Source organism: Podarcis muralis, chromosome 9 (assembly GCF_964188315.1).
Source record: "Podarcis muralis chromosome 9, rPodMur119.hap1.1, whole genome shotgun sequence".
In the NCBI taxonomy this organism is placed as follows: Eukaryota; Metazoa; Chordata; class Lepidosauria; order Squamata; family Lacertidae; genus Podarcis; species Podarcis muralis.
This window is the reverse complement of record NC_135663.1, coordinates 55,175,736-55,193,541: the sequence shown is the minus strand read 5'-3', so window position 1 is coordinate 55,193,541 and position 17,806 is coordinate 55,175,736. Positions and strand designations below refer to the sequence as shown.

The 17,806-nt window shown below is 44.3% G+C and overlaps 1 protein-coding gene across 5 annotated transcripts in view; it reads left to right on the top strand.

Annotated features, from left to right (window-relative positions):
- DLC1 (DLC1 Rho GTPase activating protein) overlaps positions 1-17,806 on the top strand; it is a 264,415-nt gene that overhangs the window by 215,249 nt on the left and 31,360 nt on the right. For all 5 annotated transcript variants that reach the window (XM_028745177.2, XM_028745180.2, XM_028745179.2 and 2 more), the window contains 2 exons: positions 13,449-13,520; positions 16,973-17,054. In XM_028745177.2, coding sequence (XP_028601010.2) covers positions 13,449-13,520; positions 16,973-17,054 — 154 coding nt within the window. The remainder of the gene's footprint in view (positions 1-13,448; positions 13,521-16,972; positions 17,055-17,806) is intronic.

The following is a 17,806-nucleotide window of genomic DNA, read 5'->3' as shown; positions in this document are numbered from 1 at the left end:
CCCTGGAAATAAGATCACAAAGGTTACTTGCCCCAATGCGCCTATGCTGGTCCTTTCTGGCCTAATAGTTTGGGTTGGGGCAAGAACCAGGGGGTCCTTAGTTGCCGCAGAAGACTAGGAGACACGCCTATTGATAAGCATGGAATATATTCTCCCTTTCAAATGCTAAAAGATTTTCCTAAAGTTATTGTCAAAACTGGTTTGAAGTCCATATCGTGATATTGGTTTCATAGTTTTTGACCTGGCAGTATATCGTGATTCATGGTGTGTGTTAGGGCCGGGCAATATATCATCCAAAACTGGTTTCAAGCCCATATCATGATACTGGTTTTGTAATTTTTGATCTAGCAATATATTGCGAATCATGTGTGTGTGTGTGTGCGCGCGCGCGCGCGCGCGCACTATGCAAAATCACAATGTGGGAAACCCATGACACCAGCCAATGCCTCTACATAGCTCCATCCTTATTTCAGACATTGTGATATATCCATATATCATGAGTTCATGAAATCCCTTGTTAAGAATAGGTCAGACAATACTGGCTAGATGGAAATGGTTGGACTGATTCTGTTTAAAGATGTTTCATGTGTTCCTGCATCAGTTTGTACGTATGATGCTGATCCTTCACACACAAAGGAGTGTCATATTCAAAGTGTATGGGTTGGGGCAGGTGTGTTTTGAGTGCCATGCAACATAGGATCATCTGCTCTAGTGTGAAGCAGTATGGCAGACTGTAGCTCTGAGATGGGAAAGCTCTCTAGATCCTGCTGTCCTACAATTCCTACTTTCCCTGACCATTGGTCATGCTATCTGTAGCTGAATCAAGAACAACAATATCCAGGTGGCCACAGGTTCCCCATCCCTGTTGTACCTGGATTTATTGGGGGGGGCAACAGAAATCGAACCATGTGGACTTCTGCCCGGGACTTCAGCAGGAGACAACTGCAGTTTGTCGCCTATTCAGGGGGATGGGAAGAACGAAGGCTTGTGTCAAACAGGATGGTCCCATATTGTAAACAAAAGTTCCTCATACTTCACTAGCAACAGGAAGAAGGAAATGAGGCTATGCGGCAGAACTGACAGGCTCCAGACAATACCAGACCCACCCCAGCATTTGAGCTCCATTGCCAAAAGACCTAAAGACACAAAAATAACTTCAGATGTTTCCGCTTCCTTTTTATGCTTATTAGAGAAGTATAACCAAATCCAAGGCAATGTGTCTTGCATACAGTCTTCCCTATAAAATGACATTGTTGTGAGGAACGTGTAATGATAAGAGGTCCAGAGCTATTAGGACAAGGGCTCTGCACCCAAAACATAACTAGCAGATAGCGAGAGATCCAGAAATTCCTTCCTTGCGCAGAAGTATGCAAAGCCAAGAACATGCATTTCTTAAAGTGCCAATCAAGCCTCAGTAAAAGCCTCAAGGTTTCTTTTTAAGAGGATTCATCAAGGGTACTGGACTTGGCCCCAGAAGTAAGAGGCTTAGATTCCTGGTGGACTTTTTCGGGTAGCCTTGGAGCCAAGATTTCTTTTGGCCTCTTGTTTCTTCTCTGTGTGAAATGGAATTCAAAAGGGGCCTTGTTCGTTGCTTTCTTGTGTAGGATGTCTGCTGCAATGGAACAAGGTTGGCTCTAAACTTTTCTAGAAGCTAGCCCACGACGTTTTGTGTTGGCTGCACCCTCTGAAATTGCAAGGGAGACCTTGAGCACACCTCAGAAATTGTGTGCAGCTTGCATCAACATCCTTATAAACAATGGCATTCCCAAACAAGTGTTTATATGCCATTCTGCCAGCCTCTTTCATCTTAATTTTTTAAAAGGTATAACCTTAGCTAGAGCTTTCATAGAATCCATGTATTGACCATGAGTATTGAGGCAGCTAACTCCCAATGAAATAAGCCATTCCAGTCATGTTTCTTACCTTATTCCTGTGCAACAAGGGTCAGGGTGGCTTTTAAATAATTCTGTGTGGTGAAGGATGTCAAGATGTCTTGTTTGCTTTTGATTCTATGGCTGATAAATATCAAGGAATGCGAAGGCTGATGTTTTTCCTACAGGGAGACCATGAATTAGCCAAGGCTACAAACACAACTCTTGATCTGTTCTTTAGTCCAGCAAATACCATCTTTCCAATAATAATGTGCTTGGAATAAGGGGTGGCTGTCTTCGGTAGGGTTTTCGCTTTAAATAAAAGATGGATAAGTTTATGAATGTACCCTATGATAGCATGGATTCATGGGAATCCATTCTATTCATCACCCTGTACAAGAGAATTCTGTTGCCACGCTATACAGTCTTGCATTCCGGTCCTTGGGGGTTCCACAGCCACACACCCCACTAGATCCTCAGATTCCTTGTCTTTTAGGCATGGCTGTTTGTATTTTTTTAAAAAAAGAATGGAGATTCTGTGCCAAAGCAGTTCAAATTCTGCATCAAGAAAGCTGAATTTTCCAACCTGCATAAAGTATGCAAGTACTGTGGTGTTTCCTATTGCATAATTTATTTATGGTTTTCCTCTTAATGGGAATGTGCAAATCCCAACACATGGCACTGAAGCTTTGATCAAGCCCTAGAAATCTTACTCTCCGCCCCAACTGCCTTTGGAGAGTCTTCTGCCAGCATCAGACATCCATTTTGAAGTATATATTTGCAGCTGTAAAGACTACAACATTCTCACTGAGCTGTGATCATTATTCCAGGATTGGCCCGATAACATTGTTCTGACTGATACGGAGCAGCAAGGAGAGGCACATAGTGCCCTAGACCCACTGTTAGAAACTCAAATATATAAGCTAGGTGTCAAACGGCTCCTCAGATCAGGGTTACACTTGCCAAAACAGAATGACTTGTTGCCGTTTGGGGTTAGACTGCTTGAAAGTCGTGTGCGACTTTTTGATTCCTGAAATTCGTTCTGATTGTGCAAATAAAATATGAGGCATAGAATTCTAAAGGATGTGTTGTTAGTGTGTGAAAACAGGCAATATCCAAGGATCACCGGGCATGCATCTCCAGATGGTGGAGACATCAGGCGCCATCCTGGCATCCAGGTATCTTGACTTGGTTGCAAGTGGCTGATAGCCAGGTGCAAAATGTGCTTGGTACCTGGCGTATTTCGAATGCTGCCATTCCCCTGCCAAGTCAAGGCACATAGTATCCTAGGCCAGTCAGGGGTTTTTGCTTGGGGGTTTTAGGGCAGCTGAAGCAGATAATCGCAGAAGCACCTCTCTCCTTCCCTGGCAAGAAAAATATACCCTGCCTAAAAGTACAGTGGTACCTCAGGTTACATACGCTTCAGGTTACATACGCTTCAGGTTACAGACTCCGCTAACCCAGAAATAGTGCTTCAGGTTAAGAACTTTGCTTCAGGATGAGAACAGAAATTGTGCTCCGGCGGTGCGGCAGCAGCGGGAGGCCCCATTAGCTAAAGTGGTGCTTCGGGTTAAGAACAGTTTCAGGTTAAGAACAGACCTCCGGAACGAATTAAGTACTTTACCTGAGGTACCACTGTAGTGCCAATCCTGCACCAGTTTGAGCACCTTATGTCTATTTATGCGTGCTCTTCGCTTTCAGGAGCTGTCCAGATTCCCTGGAATCATTGCTTCTGACATGCACATGAGTTTAAAAGCTATGAAGCTACCCTTGTACCCCTGAGAAAGTTAGGGGAGAAGTACCTCAGCACAGAAAGTGTCAGTGCCGGAATTGGGTGTATGAATTGTACCATAGCATTTGGTCATTCAGGACTCTGATGTATTGGGAAACATGCCAGTGTGATGTGGAGAACAGGCTCTTACCCAAGCTTTCTTCCCTCTCACATTGTCTTGCCGGCTTATCCAGCTGACTGAGAGGCCAACAGCTTGCATCTACTTGAAAGACAGATCATCAGTGCATCTACTTGAAAGCCTCCTTGATTCCACTGAAAAGTAGGCCTGCGGCTATGATCATGATGGCCACTCTGCTTTTGCTCTTGTAATAAATAAATGCAGTGTTTGATTCTTTGGGACTCGACCAAATACCGTTCTCACGGAAGGGTCATGAGTTTGTCTACGAAGCTTGCCCACTGTCACCTTCTCTCAGGCTTCCCCTGGCGTTGCTTGTTCAAGCTCAGCTGGCAGAACAAGATCCTGCTTGGCTTCTGGTTAATCTCTGTGTATTTGTGGATGCTGTGAGCTGGAGCACTTGGAGAAGGAAATGGCTGTTCCTCCTAACTTGTATTTTCTTGTCATAAGTACAGAGCACTAGAGTCAGGGGCAAAACTAGGCTTTATCTCACCTGGGTCAAAAGACCCAGTTTGGCACCTCCTTCACGCTCTTTTGTGTATACACACACACACAGGCTGGGAACCTCGATGGGGCCTCTCTGGAGGCTTCACCCAGGGCAAAAAGAAACAGCTAGCCCCCCCCCCCCCATAGCTACAACTCTGACTAGAATATTCTTAATCAGGCAAGGAAGAGAGGCTGTAGAAATAAGGCCATCTGTACCCTTTAATCATAATATGAGATAAAGTATGCATTTAACAAGAATTCACCATTGTAAAGTTGTTGTTGTTGTTGTTGTTGTTTATATACCACCCTATACCCGGGGGTCTCAGGGCAGTTCAAAGAATAAAATCAAGATATAAAACTGCAAAATACCTAATAAAAACAACAACCCAATAGGCCACCCCCCCCAAAAAAAAACCCCACATTTTATAAGGGCATAGGATGTAAATCAGATCAAGCAAAGGCCTGGTTAAAAAGGAACGTTTTTGCCTGGCATCTAAAGGTGTACAATGAAGGTGCCAGGTAAACTTCCCTGGGGAGAGCATTCCACAGACGGGGAGCCACTGCAGAGAAGGCCCGTTCTCATGTTGCCACCCTCCGGACCGCTCAAGGAGGAGGGCCTCAGAAGATGATCTCAGGGTCCGGGTAGGTTCATGTGGAAAGAGGCGGTCCTTGAGGTATTGCAGTCCTGAGTCATTTAAGGCTTTATAGGTCAACACCAGCATTTTGAATTGGGCCCGGAAACTAACTGGTAGCCAGTACAGTCGGACCAAGATCGGTGTAATATGCTCAAATCGTCTTGCTCTGGTGAGCAACCTGGCTGCTGAATTCTGCACCCGCTGAAGTTTCCGAACCATCTTCAGAGGCAGCCCTATGTATAATGCATTGCAGTAATCTAACCTTGAGGTTACCAGAGCACAACATCGCCATGGACCCACTTGGGAAAACCTCACCAGGGTTTTTTTTTAAAATCTAGGCTATCCTTCAGGGTAGGACCATTAACAAAGTTAATAATTCAGTGTATGGTAGGGCTGGTGAGGAACCTCCACTTGGTAGGGCTGGTGAGGAACCTCCACCTGTACCTGCAAAGCGTTCAGCACAAGATGCAACAATCAGCTGATTGTCAGGTCCTGTCATGTGACCAAGTGAAGATGCCCGGGCCTCAGGGATTGCTCCTGATGTATCCACCATCTGGAGGTGAATGCCTGAGGATCCTTGGATCTTGACCATTTTCACACACTAGCACTAGTGAAAAATCTTCTCAAAGCCCACTTGCTGAATTGTCATCAAATGTATTATCTTCACCCTAAACAAGATGCAGTTTTTATTTTATCAAGCCTTATTTCCAGTCCTTTTTAGGAGGAGAGTTCTTTGTGTGTGTCCTGCATGCAGGAAGTACAAATAGCAGAAGTTCCTCACATCATGTGTTAAGTTGAGCTGTCCTGTTTTGTTTGTTTCTTACTGGGCTTTTAGAAGATTTTTCACTCTTAATAAATCTGATAGTTCTGGACTAAGGATCAGACAAAGAAGACAGCTCCCCATTTGATCTTTCTGTTCGTTCTCTTTAAAAACAAAAAACAGTATGTACATGTCAAGTCAGCAGCTAATTCCAGAAAGTCGTAAGTAACATTTTTATCTTTACACAGGAAGTAAACTACGTTGCTAATCTGTTTTCTGTAACAAATCGGAGAGAGGTGCGCCTATGTTTTTGGCAATGCCAACTTGATTATCTTCAGTAGGAATTGGCAACATAGTCCATTTAAAAACAAAATCCTTGTTAAGATTCATATTGGCTACACTTCTGTAGAGGCAAAATCTGAATGTACTGCCATCCTGTAAAGTGCCACTGAAATATATTTAAATATATTTAAACTGTTTAAGCTTGCTGTCAATTGTTTAAGTCCCATGATACAAGAGCAGGCATGGCCACACTTGGCCCTTCAGATGTTTTGGGACTACAACTCCCATCATCCCTGACCACTGGTCCTGTTAGCTAGGGATGATGGGAATTGTAGTCCGAAAACATCTGGAGGGCAGAGTCCGAAAACATCTGGAGGGCCACTTACCCTTGTACTCCTGAAAGACCAACATCCTTTATTTTTTTTTATTCCAGGCTATAACACTCTGTGTTGTTGATGTTGAGTTGAGGAAGGAATATAATGAGATGGGACCTTTTCCTCTAATCCAGGACGTGGGTGGCAGCCTCAAAGTCCTCCCCTGGTGCACACAAGCTCTGAGATCCACACCTCTCCCTTGGCCATGACTTAGTGAAGGTGGTTACCTTCTCCTCCCTTGGAAAATGCATAGGGCTGAAGGGGGAAGTTGGGAAAATTATGCTTTACCCACTTCCTCTTTCAGCTCTATGTGCTGTTCAAGGATCACATTAATTCTATCCAGGATCCAACTTCTATCCAAATCCTCTGGAAAAGCAAAGTCCATATGTCATCACATCCTTTCTCATTCTATCTGTCTTGGGTAAAGGTAAAGGGACCCCTGAACATTAGGTCCAGTCGTGGCTGACTCTGGGGTTGCCGCGCTCATCTCGCTTTATTGGCCAAGGGAGCCAGCACACAGCTTCCGGGTCATGTGGCCAGCATGACTAAACCGTTTCTGGCGAACCAGAGCAGCGCACGGAAACGCCGTTTACCTTCCTGCCGGAGTGGTACCTATTTATCTACTTGCACTTTGACGTGCTTTCGAACTGCTAGGTTGGCAGGAGCAGGGACCAAGCAACGGGAGCTCACTCCATCACGGGGATTTGAACCGCCAACCTTCTGATTGGCAAGTCCTAGGCTCTGTGGTTTAACTCACAGCGCCACCCGTGTCCCTTCTGTCTTGGGTGCTGAGGGTTATTTTCATATTTGGTCAACCCACTTTATAAGGTGATAACATGCTCTACTGTTATGAATATCCTTTCATCAGCATCCATTTGGTTTAACATATTCCAAATGGCTCTATGCTTTATTTATTTTACTATTCTTTGTTTCCTGTTTTTGTAATACTTTCTGAGAATATTATACTGTGTATATGTAAAGGAAAATGTTTTGATATTCTATTCTCTTTCAAAACGTTAAGTAGGCCTTGGTTTTCTCCATTATTTATATAAGCAAATCAACATATGGGATGACACTCCACTTCCTTTAGGTAGTTGGTTTTTGGAAACAAACTCTTCAGAGATGGTACAAACTTCTCAGCTGGCTAAACCCTCTTAAGTAGTTGCTCATGGGTAAAGTGTACATGTGACACAGTGTATGTCTATAATGCATTGTAATATGAGACAAGAATGCTCTCTGAATTCAAAGGGCCTGTGGAGATTTCCACTGGTGAGAGTGGCCACTCCAAAGTTCATGAGTATTCTTTCAGATATTACACATACTCATGCAAGTAGTCCCATCCACTTGGGCCAGTTGAACCACATCTGAACCAGATAGTAAGTCAGAACTGTGAGCCCTCCCAAAATGCCTTCCTCTTGGTTCAGATTGAGCTGGCCAGCTGAATACTCAAACATGGAGCATTATTTATACGGACAGACAGGAGCATTCGGACAAGCAACCTTCATGAAATTTTTTACATGGTACAGTCACATCAAGATTGTACCACCTTGGCTGCAGAGTGGTGGTGGTGGTGGAATCATTGAGGAAATGTGTGTAGTAGATGAATAAAAGGGTTGTTCCCTACCCGAAGGCAGGCAAAAGATCGAAATAATGATCTTCTTACCACAAAATGGATTCCAAAAAGCCTGTTCTTTGCATCTTTACTTCATTCATGTACTTTAAATTTCACACTTGTCCTCCGTTCTGCCCCTAGTTCTAAGTAGGATGTCATATTTTTAATTAATAATGACTCTTTTCTCAATCATTTTTGATTGGATATAATTATCTTTAGCTGTGATTAATTGTGTGAGGTGTCCGGATGGTTCTCAAGGGCCATAATATAAATGCAAAAGATAAAATTAATGTATTCTTTGTGGTTTCTGAAGGCACAGTATAGTTTAAACATGATAGCATTCTAATTTATCTAGTGAACACATTTCTCATCATCCACAGCTTGCAAAAAGCTCTTCCCCTTCTTGGGCATACTGTTCTTTCAGTCATGTTTGCTATATCATCACGGGACGCTTGAGTGAATTTAATTCTTCCTTCTTCTTTTTGCCGTCCAGGCTTTTTCTTGCTAGAAAGCAAATTTGATTCCTGGAAAACACCACACACTGCTAACTAAGGGAGGAGAAGTTCTTTGAAGGAAGGGGGAATATGTCTTAATTATGTTTGGCAAGAAATAGAGAGAAAAGGCCTCAATGGAGGCATCTGTGTATTAGTTTGACTTCACTAGTGAAGTATGCAAAGCTTATATGGTAACTGAGGAACACCTGGCTGGATGATAGAATGACACACTCTGAAATACACTCTTTGAGTGTGTGGAAGAGATGGAACCAATGAGACAAAGGTGTTATGTTTATTTGCAACACATCTTCAGGCTCTGTGGCAATGTTTAAATTTTGTGTCCTCCTGGTGTGCATTTAGTTTTCAGAATACAGAGCCATTATCTCAATGAAAGCAAGGGACAGGCAGACTGTATATCAATTCTCATCTTCCTCCCCTCAGTGCTATGGCAAAGTCTAGACTCACATCTTAGTTAAGTGAGAGGTAACCAGCATGTTGCAGGACCCTAATTTTTATCAGTAGCTGTAGTACGGCAACATCAGGAGAATACTAGCATCCTTGTGAGGTGGCAGAGGATGTGTGCAGGGACAGTGATGGCATCATAGAGTTGATAGTGAGGACTAGCTAGCAAAAACTACTTGGATTCACCACAGTGGCAGTTCATCCAGGTAGTCTCAGCCACACAGATCAACCCAGATAATCAGGACTTCGAATACACGGTTTCTGTTTGCATGGAGGAGGGAGTTGTTGCTGCTTTTTTTTAAAAAAAGAAAAGCTTTAGGTGCCAGACCAGATAGCCAAGACGTTATCAAATGAAAGAAAAAGTGAGAGACGCTTAGGAATTCCTTTCCTAGTGTCTGTTTTCGAAACCTATGGTGCCATAGGAAGCATAATATGTAATGGTACCCAGCCATGTAGCAGAGAAGCTGGCCTTTATTTCAACATATAGACCAGCTTTTGAGGGCATGGGAGGAGAAATTGAGCTGTTTCTGCTTTGTTCCTGAGGGGAAAACAAATCTCTCTTCCTAAACTGGAAGATTTGCTTAGGGGAGTGCTACTTCATGCACAAAAAAAGAGTGCAGTATGGGGATTTAGGCTGGATCAGCTTGGTCACGTGACCTGGCAATCCAGAACGGGATCCTACAGTAGGATCTCAATTTATGCTGATTTTACTTATATGGCTGCAGCTTTACGCTGGTCACCAATAAATGAATAGAAAGGGGGCTAGAGAACCTTGCATACCAGGTTCTGGGGGCTCTCGCGAGATCTGGTGAGGCTGTCCAAGATCTTATGGGATCTCAAGACAGCCTTGTGAGTTCTTCCAGGATCCTCCAGAACCCTTGCGTAACCGCCCAAAATCTAGTAAGCAAGGCAGAAGACTTAAAAGCTCCTTCTGTGAAGGGTTACCAGGCAGTGACAGGCAGGCTTGTGAAATCTCAGGCAGTGGGTATGGCAGCAGGGGCTGTTCTGACTTGCCCCTGCTGAACAGGGTTTGGATCTAGTGTAACTTTATGCCAGCTTCTTGTGCATAGGATTGCTCCTTAATACTGCAGCAATCATATCAGATCAATGTAGCTTGCAAAAGGGTCTTATAATTTTTGCCTCTATTCTACCTAAAAGTGGCCAAGGATGGATATAACCAGCAAGAGTTTGATTGTTCCCTACCAGAATCTTAGTGGCAGGTGCCTTTATTAACCCGAAACGTTTTTGAGCAGAAAAGATTTCTCTTGGAATTTAAGGAATATTTGTAAACAAATTTTAAATTCTTGCTTTGTATACAAACTAAGACTTGGGGGGAACTTTTTAAAAGTACCAATTTTGTTTTGCATGTCATCTTACCCGCCAGTTGTCTTTGGGTTGGTTGGTTGGTTGGTTGGTTGGTTGGTTGGTTTGTCTGGCTGCCCAGTTTAGTCAATACACTTACAACCCAACCAGTCAGTAGAGCATCTCCGGGTTGTGGGTTCGAACCACACATTGTGCAAAAGATTCCTGCATTGCAGTGGGTTGGACTAGATGACCCTTGTCGTTCCTTCCTGCACTACAGCTCTATGCATATTTCCTCAGAAGTAAATCCTGCAGGGTTTTTCTGGGGTTTACTCCTAGATAACACTGCATAAGATTGCAGCCTTAGTCACTTAAAAATATTTTAGGGCTGTAAACCCAATAAATAATAGTATGTGATAAGAAAGGAAGTTGTAGAAAATTGCTACTGGCAGCTGGGTGTTTTGTTTTGTTTGTTTAAAAATTAACTCTCTAACATGGGAAGCTTTTATGATTTTCCATTCTGAGATAAATGAAGCTTCAACTATTTATGAGCCTAATTGACTTTCAGAGAAGATCAGGCCTGAAGCTGGTTGCTGCCATATTTCATCCCCCCGCCCATATTTTACTCCTACCTGACCCCCTCCGCGCTGGCCCATGTGTTTCTCTAAGAGCATAATTAGGAATTGTTCCAAAATAATGGAACAGGCCCCAGTTACGCTGCTGGAATTCGTATCATGGAAGACCACCATTGTTATACTTGAAAGGTCATGTAGATTTTCCAGCAAAGATCCACCCATTGTTTACTACATCCTTGATGGCTTCTGTTCACAGATCTTTGCTAGAAGAAAAATATGAATTTACACTTCCAGAGTAATGTTATCCTCTCCATGGAAAGTCTTTTTTGTAGCATTGCCATGAAGGAGAAGGAAAGGCTTCAGAAATGGGGGTTTTGCCTGCCTTAAGCAGACATGGTGAACTTTTGTCAGGCAGGCAGCCATGTTCACTTCTGGGCAACCTTGTGACAGTGCTGGGCAGGGTTAGAGACAAAGGTGAGCCAAGCAATATTTGTGACATATCTGTGGGCTAGTTTCTACACACATCATGAATGCATGATTAGCATCTAAGGGCACATTCTGTCCGGGCAAAAGTACCTCAGGAACATAAGAAACATGTCTGGAAAGAGAGAGTGTGGCCTGAGAAGAATCCCAGAAGTCTGAAGGGCCAAATTAGGTCCCCCTAGTCCTGAGGCTGCCATACCTGTGGTCTTAGCTGAGACTGATATGAGGGGAAGGTGTAAAGAAGGAGCAAGACTAGGGGGATATATGAGATCAGGTCTCTCTCAGATGCTCAGACCAGCAAATATGCCCAACCATGAAACCTTTAAATGGCTCAAGGTGCCAGATTTTAGCCAGATTTGGGGGCCCAACTACACAGTGCATAAATCGCATTACTTGCAAGCCACATCAAGGGGTTTAGGCTATGTACTTATCATACCTTTAAAGCACCCACCCCAAAAGAATTGTATTTTTCCCCTCATAGACAGCAATAGCAGGGTGCAGGTTGGGAGCTCCTGTTGCCAACTGCAGCGCAGGGGCAGGTCAGATTTCCATTAGGAGCATGACTAAAACTGCCCACAAAGAGGCCCTCAAATACTGTTTCCTGGGCAGAACCCCCATTAGATGTCTGGCTGCCATTTTCAGATGCCCTGTGTGGGTTTGAGTCCTTTCAGCTGCATCTCCAATAGCTGGCACAGTTGGCATTCTGTGTCGTAGTTTAAAAGGGAGCAAAAATATCCTTTTCCTTTTCTTTCTTTTGCACCACCTTTCTGTTGGAATTGACTTAAATTTCCATTAAGTTCTGACTTAGGACCTTGGGAGAGGTGCAGTACAACCAAGGCTCCTGAGGGGTCAACTGGAGCTTTTTATTTTCTTCAGCTAATCCAAGTTTTTTACCTGTCAGCCTTCGTCTGTATCCTGGAACCAGAACCCAAATTAATTAGACGGGTTGGCATGCTTGATAAGAAAACAGAGCATGTAACTCAACGATCTGCACGTATTCCCTTTCTCCTGGCCTCCAGTGCATACTTGTGAATGGCTGTAGCCTGCCAAATAGTATATTTTCAAGGAGCAAAGTGCAAAAAATATATATACTTGGAGCAAATAAGCGGTATGTAAACTGAGTCACTCGTAAATGCCGTGGAGACCTCCAGTCTTCCTCCACTTTTAACCTGGGTAGCGAACGTGTGGTTGAGCAAATGTAAAACAATGTGCCACTTGTTCTCAGGGTTTAGGTTTGTCGGTATTATTTACACGATGCAGAAAGGTTGGTTATTGGCTTCACTAAGTATTTCAGTCTGAAAAATCATAGTATCAAAAGCGACATGATTTGTTGAATGCTGCTCATTTTTATTTGGACGTTTTCAGTGGTGTTAATTTAGCCGGCGGGACGCGGGTGGCGCTGTGGGTAAAAGCCTCAGCGCCTAGGGCTTGCCGATCAAAAGGTCGGCGGTTCGAATCCCCGCGGCGGGGTGCACTCCCGTTGTTCGGTCCCAGCGCCTGCCAACCTAGCAGTTCGAAAGCACTCCCGGGTGCAAGTAGATAAATAGGGACCGCTTACTAGCGGGAAGGTAAATGGCGTTTCCGTGAGCGGCTCTGGCTCGCCAGAGCAGTGATGTCACGCTGGCCACGTGACCCGGAAGTGTCTGCGGACAGCGCTGGCCCCCGGCCTCTTGAGTGAGATGGGCGCACAACCCTAGAGTCTGTCAAGACTGGCCCATACGGGCAGGGGTACCTTTACCTTTAATTTAGCCGGCATTATCTAATTTTTTAAAATACATATATACTTTTGCCAAGGTTTCTTTCTGCAAAGAAGTTACGAGCCAGCAATTCTGACCCAACCCAGGCACCCCAAAAGACAATGAAAAGCACCTCTTTTACTTTTGTAGCTCTGTGAAAGCACTGCACTAGCACCAATGCGTAGCTCTGGATTGCAGCCATTAAGCACGTTGAAAATTTAAGGTGTCACTTCAAGTACATCTGGAGTAGCGTTCTTAAGTAGTAGAATTAAGCTGTGAAAATATACAAGGAAATCAAAACTTGAAATAATAGCACTTGGGAAATAATTTCTATTTCTCCAAGGTCACTGCTGAATATATGCATATTTTTGAAGCACAGTTTCTCTTTTTTTAAAAAAATTGAATAGGAGGGGGGAATCATTTTGCTTTGCACATCTCAACTATGAATTGTCTTCTCTTTATCTTCCAGAGATTGAGGCCAAAGAGGCTTGTGACTGGCTGCGGGCAGCAGGGTTTCCACAATACGCTCAGCTATATGAAGGTAAGCAACAGTGCTGCTTTCTGTGTCATTGCTCCTCTAAAGTGATTTAGGCCCATCGCTGTTACCGTATTTTTTGCGGTAACCGGCCCATAGGGCGCACCTAGTTTTTTTGGGGGGGGATAGAGAAAAAAATATATATTTCACCCCCCAAAACTAGGTGCGCCCTAAAAGTCGCACCGGTCTCCCCAGGCTTGCAGATAACTGCCTGAAGCCCAGGGCCCGCTGCACAGCACGCCCCAGGCTTCGGGATGCAGGCAGGTCTCCGCAAGCCTTGGGAGACTGGCTCCCAAGGTTTGCGGATAGCTTCCTGAAGCCTGGAGAGCAAGAGGGGTCGGTGCGCACCGACCCCTCTCACTCTCCAGGCTTCAGCAAAAGCCTGCATTCACCCCATAGGACGCGCACATATTTCCCCTTCATTTTTGGAGGGGGGAAAGTGCGTCCTATAGGGCGAAAAATACGGTATTTCCAAATAGGATAGATCAGCCTATCTCTCTTTTGCATCTCTCCCAACTCCCATCAGCCCCTGTCAACGGGACCACTAGTCAGGGATGGTGGGAGTTACATGCCAAAGCTTTTAGAGGGCGCCCAGCTGGGGAAAGGCAGGACAGATCTTATGTAGGTAAGTAAGAGGCAGAATCAGGGAGCTGAAGTCACTGCACAGGTGCACATAGGTGCATTTTTTCAGTGCATCTGACAGAAGTTAAATCTGTTGGTACTGTGTCCCAACAGATTTGCCACAACACTTCGGCATCACTTCTTCCCCCCAGCTGTTCGTTATAACTGCATAGTGATAGTTCATTATTTAGTGGTGGAAGTTACAGCAGTGCGAAGCATGTTCTTGATGAGCCATTGAAACAGGCTTTAATTGGCAGCTGCTCTGGCAACCGGTGGCGCTAATAGCACTTGCAGAGACAACACTTGGCTATGCTTTTGTTTATGTGTTTAGCAACTGAGTTTCCTTCTATTATGTTATTCACATTTGGTACTGACACAGAGCCAAGAAAAGTAATTGTTTAAAAAAGAAAATCAGCGTGCAGGATAGCTCTTGCTATTGTCCAACTCCTTTGTTCAAAATCCTATATTTGGACAAGTTTGGTTTTCTTGAACACTTTGGTTCCTTTTCTCTGCCAAGGTGCATAATCTCTAGGAAGCCTTTCTCTAATGTAAGGATATGCACACATACTAAACCTCTTCGTTATTATTTTCATAATTTATATAAATAATCAAAAGCTCCCCCATCAAACCTAGTTTCATGGTTCCATTGCCACGCATGGCATTTCTAGCTAGCTAGCTTGTGGTCGGTCTGAGAGGCTGATGACTCACCAAGGCAAACAGGGCCCACAATTCATGGCTTGTGGCTCCCAAGGTGCCCTGTTTTTGTGGTTCTGGAACGATAAACAGGAGGTTTCTTGAGTCCCCCCGAAGGAACCATATTTGGCTTGGTGAGTTGGAAGTCATGCAAGCCTGGCTTAGGACTTCAGTAGAGAGGGCTGAAACTTTTTGTCTGAATGTACATGATCTGGTTATAATGATTTGTGCATAAAGACATAATCTTTTTATAGGAATGTTCATGTAAATGTTCATTGTCAGTGATGCAAAATTGAGAAGGTCCATTTGGCGGTGCCACATTTTGGCCTCACACAGGGCGCCATATTATGAAAGATTACCAGAGTCTGTTCCTGGGTAGGAAACCTCTATTGGGATGCTGTAGGACTCCTATCATCCCTTGCCATTTGCCATGCTGGATGCAGTTAATGCGAGTTGGAATCCAGATGCATCTGCAGTGCCACAGACTGCCCATTTTTACACTATGTCAATGCTAACTTCCCATTTAAGAAGAAGGAGAATTTATTTTACCCTGCCCATCTGGCTGGGTTTCCCCAGCCACTCTGGGTGGCTCCCAACCAAATAATAATAATAATAATAATAATGATGATGATGATGATGATGCGATAAAACATTAAACATTAAACACTTCCCAAAACAAGGTTGGCTTCAGATGTCTTCTAAAAGTCAGATAGTTGTTTATTTCCTTGACATCTGATGGACAGGTGCCACTACCGAGACGGCCCTCTGCCTGGTTCCCTGTAACCTCACTACTTGCAGTGAAGGAACCACCAGAAGGCCCTTGGAGCTGGACCTCAGTGTCCGGGCTGAACGATGGGGGTGGAGACGTTCCTTCAGGTATACTGGGCAGAGGCCATTTAGGGCTTTAAAGGTCAGCACCAACACTTTGAATTGTGCTCAGAAACGTACTGGGAGCCAATGTAGGTCTTTCAGGACCGGTGTTCTATGGTCTCGGTGGTGGGCCACCCCTAAAGTCAAAAGATTGTCCCTTCACATGATAGAAATCATCATACCAATTCTCGGCCTGCAGGAGCCGCAAAAGAGACCTTGCTCTGCATCAGGTAAAAGTTTACACAATAGAGTATTCATGCTTGTCAAGCATGGGGCCTGGGGGGGGGAAGCCCTCCTGAGATGTCCTACATAGAACCATTCGCTGTAGCGGTGGGGAGTTCTGGCTGTGTGAGGAATGTGAAATCGACCCATCTGCCGGTTCAGGAATCTGTAGAGAGTGGCAAAAAAAAAAAAAATGTCTGTTTCAGTTGCAGAGCAGCTGTAGATTTCCAGACTCCAGCTACTGCTGTTGCTTCCTCCTTGCCGCCCACTCTACCCCAAGTGTTTATCTAAGACAGGTCTCCACAACTGGGAAAGCAAACACAGCCCACCAGCCGCCTATTGCGGCCTGCCAGGTGCTTGACAAGCCCCTGTTTCTGCAATCCCAGACAGGCAGCACAAACAGGAGAAGCTTATCCAGCTCTCTTGTGGACCACCAGACACGGCGGATGGGTGGTAGGTCCCCAACATGCAGGCCTGGCCTGCTGCATTGTTTTCAGGGAATGGGAAACAACACCAGGCTCCTAGCAGCTTGTTTCTCCCCTCTGTTCAGTTCATCACTCTTCATAACAGAGTGTCAGTGTCAGTTTATCCAAAGATAGCTGCTTGGCTACTCTCAAGGCTGTGTTTTATTTCTCCACATCATTGCCTTCCAGTGCTTTTGGAATCGCTAAGCTGTTGCCCAAATGCAGTGCATGCCGACTCCTGGAAAGCTTCCTCAAAACGTTAAATTGTTTGCTTTAAAGTTCAGTAAGGTTTTTCTCCGCTCATGCAATTGTGGACTTGGTTTTCTCCTCTGCGCTTTGCTCGCTCTCCCTCCGCCCCTTTTCCTTCCTGTGACACATGGGAATTTTCAGTTGCCAGTCCTGTGTGTTAAAGGTTCCATATGAGAAGCAGGCTCCTGTCACACATCCAAGGCAGTATGAAGGGAAATTTATCTTGCAGGAGCCGGTCCCTTGCGTCTGATGTCTTGGAGACAGCCGGTTGCTTTGAAATAAGTTTTATCTCTGGGAATAGCATTCTTTTTGATTGCCCATCCATCTTGATTCTTGCAGATCTGATATTTCCCATTGACATTTCTTCGGTCAAGAGAGAACATGACTTTCTGGACAGAGACGCCATTGAAGCTTTGTGCAGGTATGTGGGGGAAAGATTGCTTCAAAAAAAAGGATACTTTCAAGTGGAAGGGTAGGGTCAGCGCCAGTCTTTTTATTGTCTGGTTGTCAATTCCAAATATTAGATGTCAAAGAGATAAATAATTACCTGATATTCAGAAGACATCTTAAGGCAGCCCTGTTCAGGGAAGTTTTTAATATGTAATGCTGTACTGTTTTTAACACTGATTGGGAGCCGCCCAGAGTGGCTGGGGAAACTCAGCCAGATGGGCGGGGTATAAATAATAAATTATTATTATTATTATTATTATTATTCTCCGAAATCCAAAGCATTTGTTGCTATATATTCATCATAAATGAATTCTGCGTTCCTGTCAGGGCTGGATTTAAGTTTGATGAGGCCCCAAGCTACTGAAGGTAATGGGGCCCTTTATATGTCCAGCTGTCCTTTGTCAACAACAAATTGTACCTGTTTTTTGTGTTGAATATATGCTATATGGTAATGTATGGACCCAATAGGTATCTAAAGCCATTTGCACATGTTGCCATGCAACCAGTCAATGCAGAATGTAGGTACCCTATACAGTGGTACCTTGGGTTACAGACTCTGCTAACCCAGAAATAGTACCTCGGGTTAAGAACTTTGCTTCAGGATGAGAACAGAATTTGTGCTCTGGCGGCGCGGTGGCAGCGGGAGGCCCCATTAGCTAAAGTGGTGCTTCAGGTTAAAAACATTTTCAGGTTAAGTACGGACCTCCAGAACGAACTAAGTAC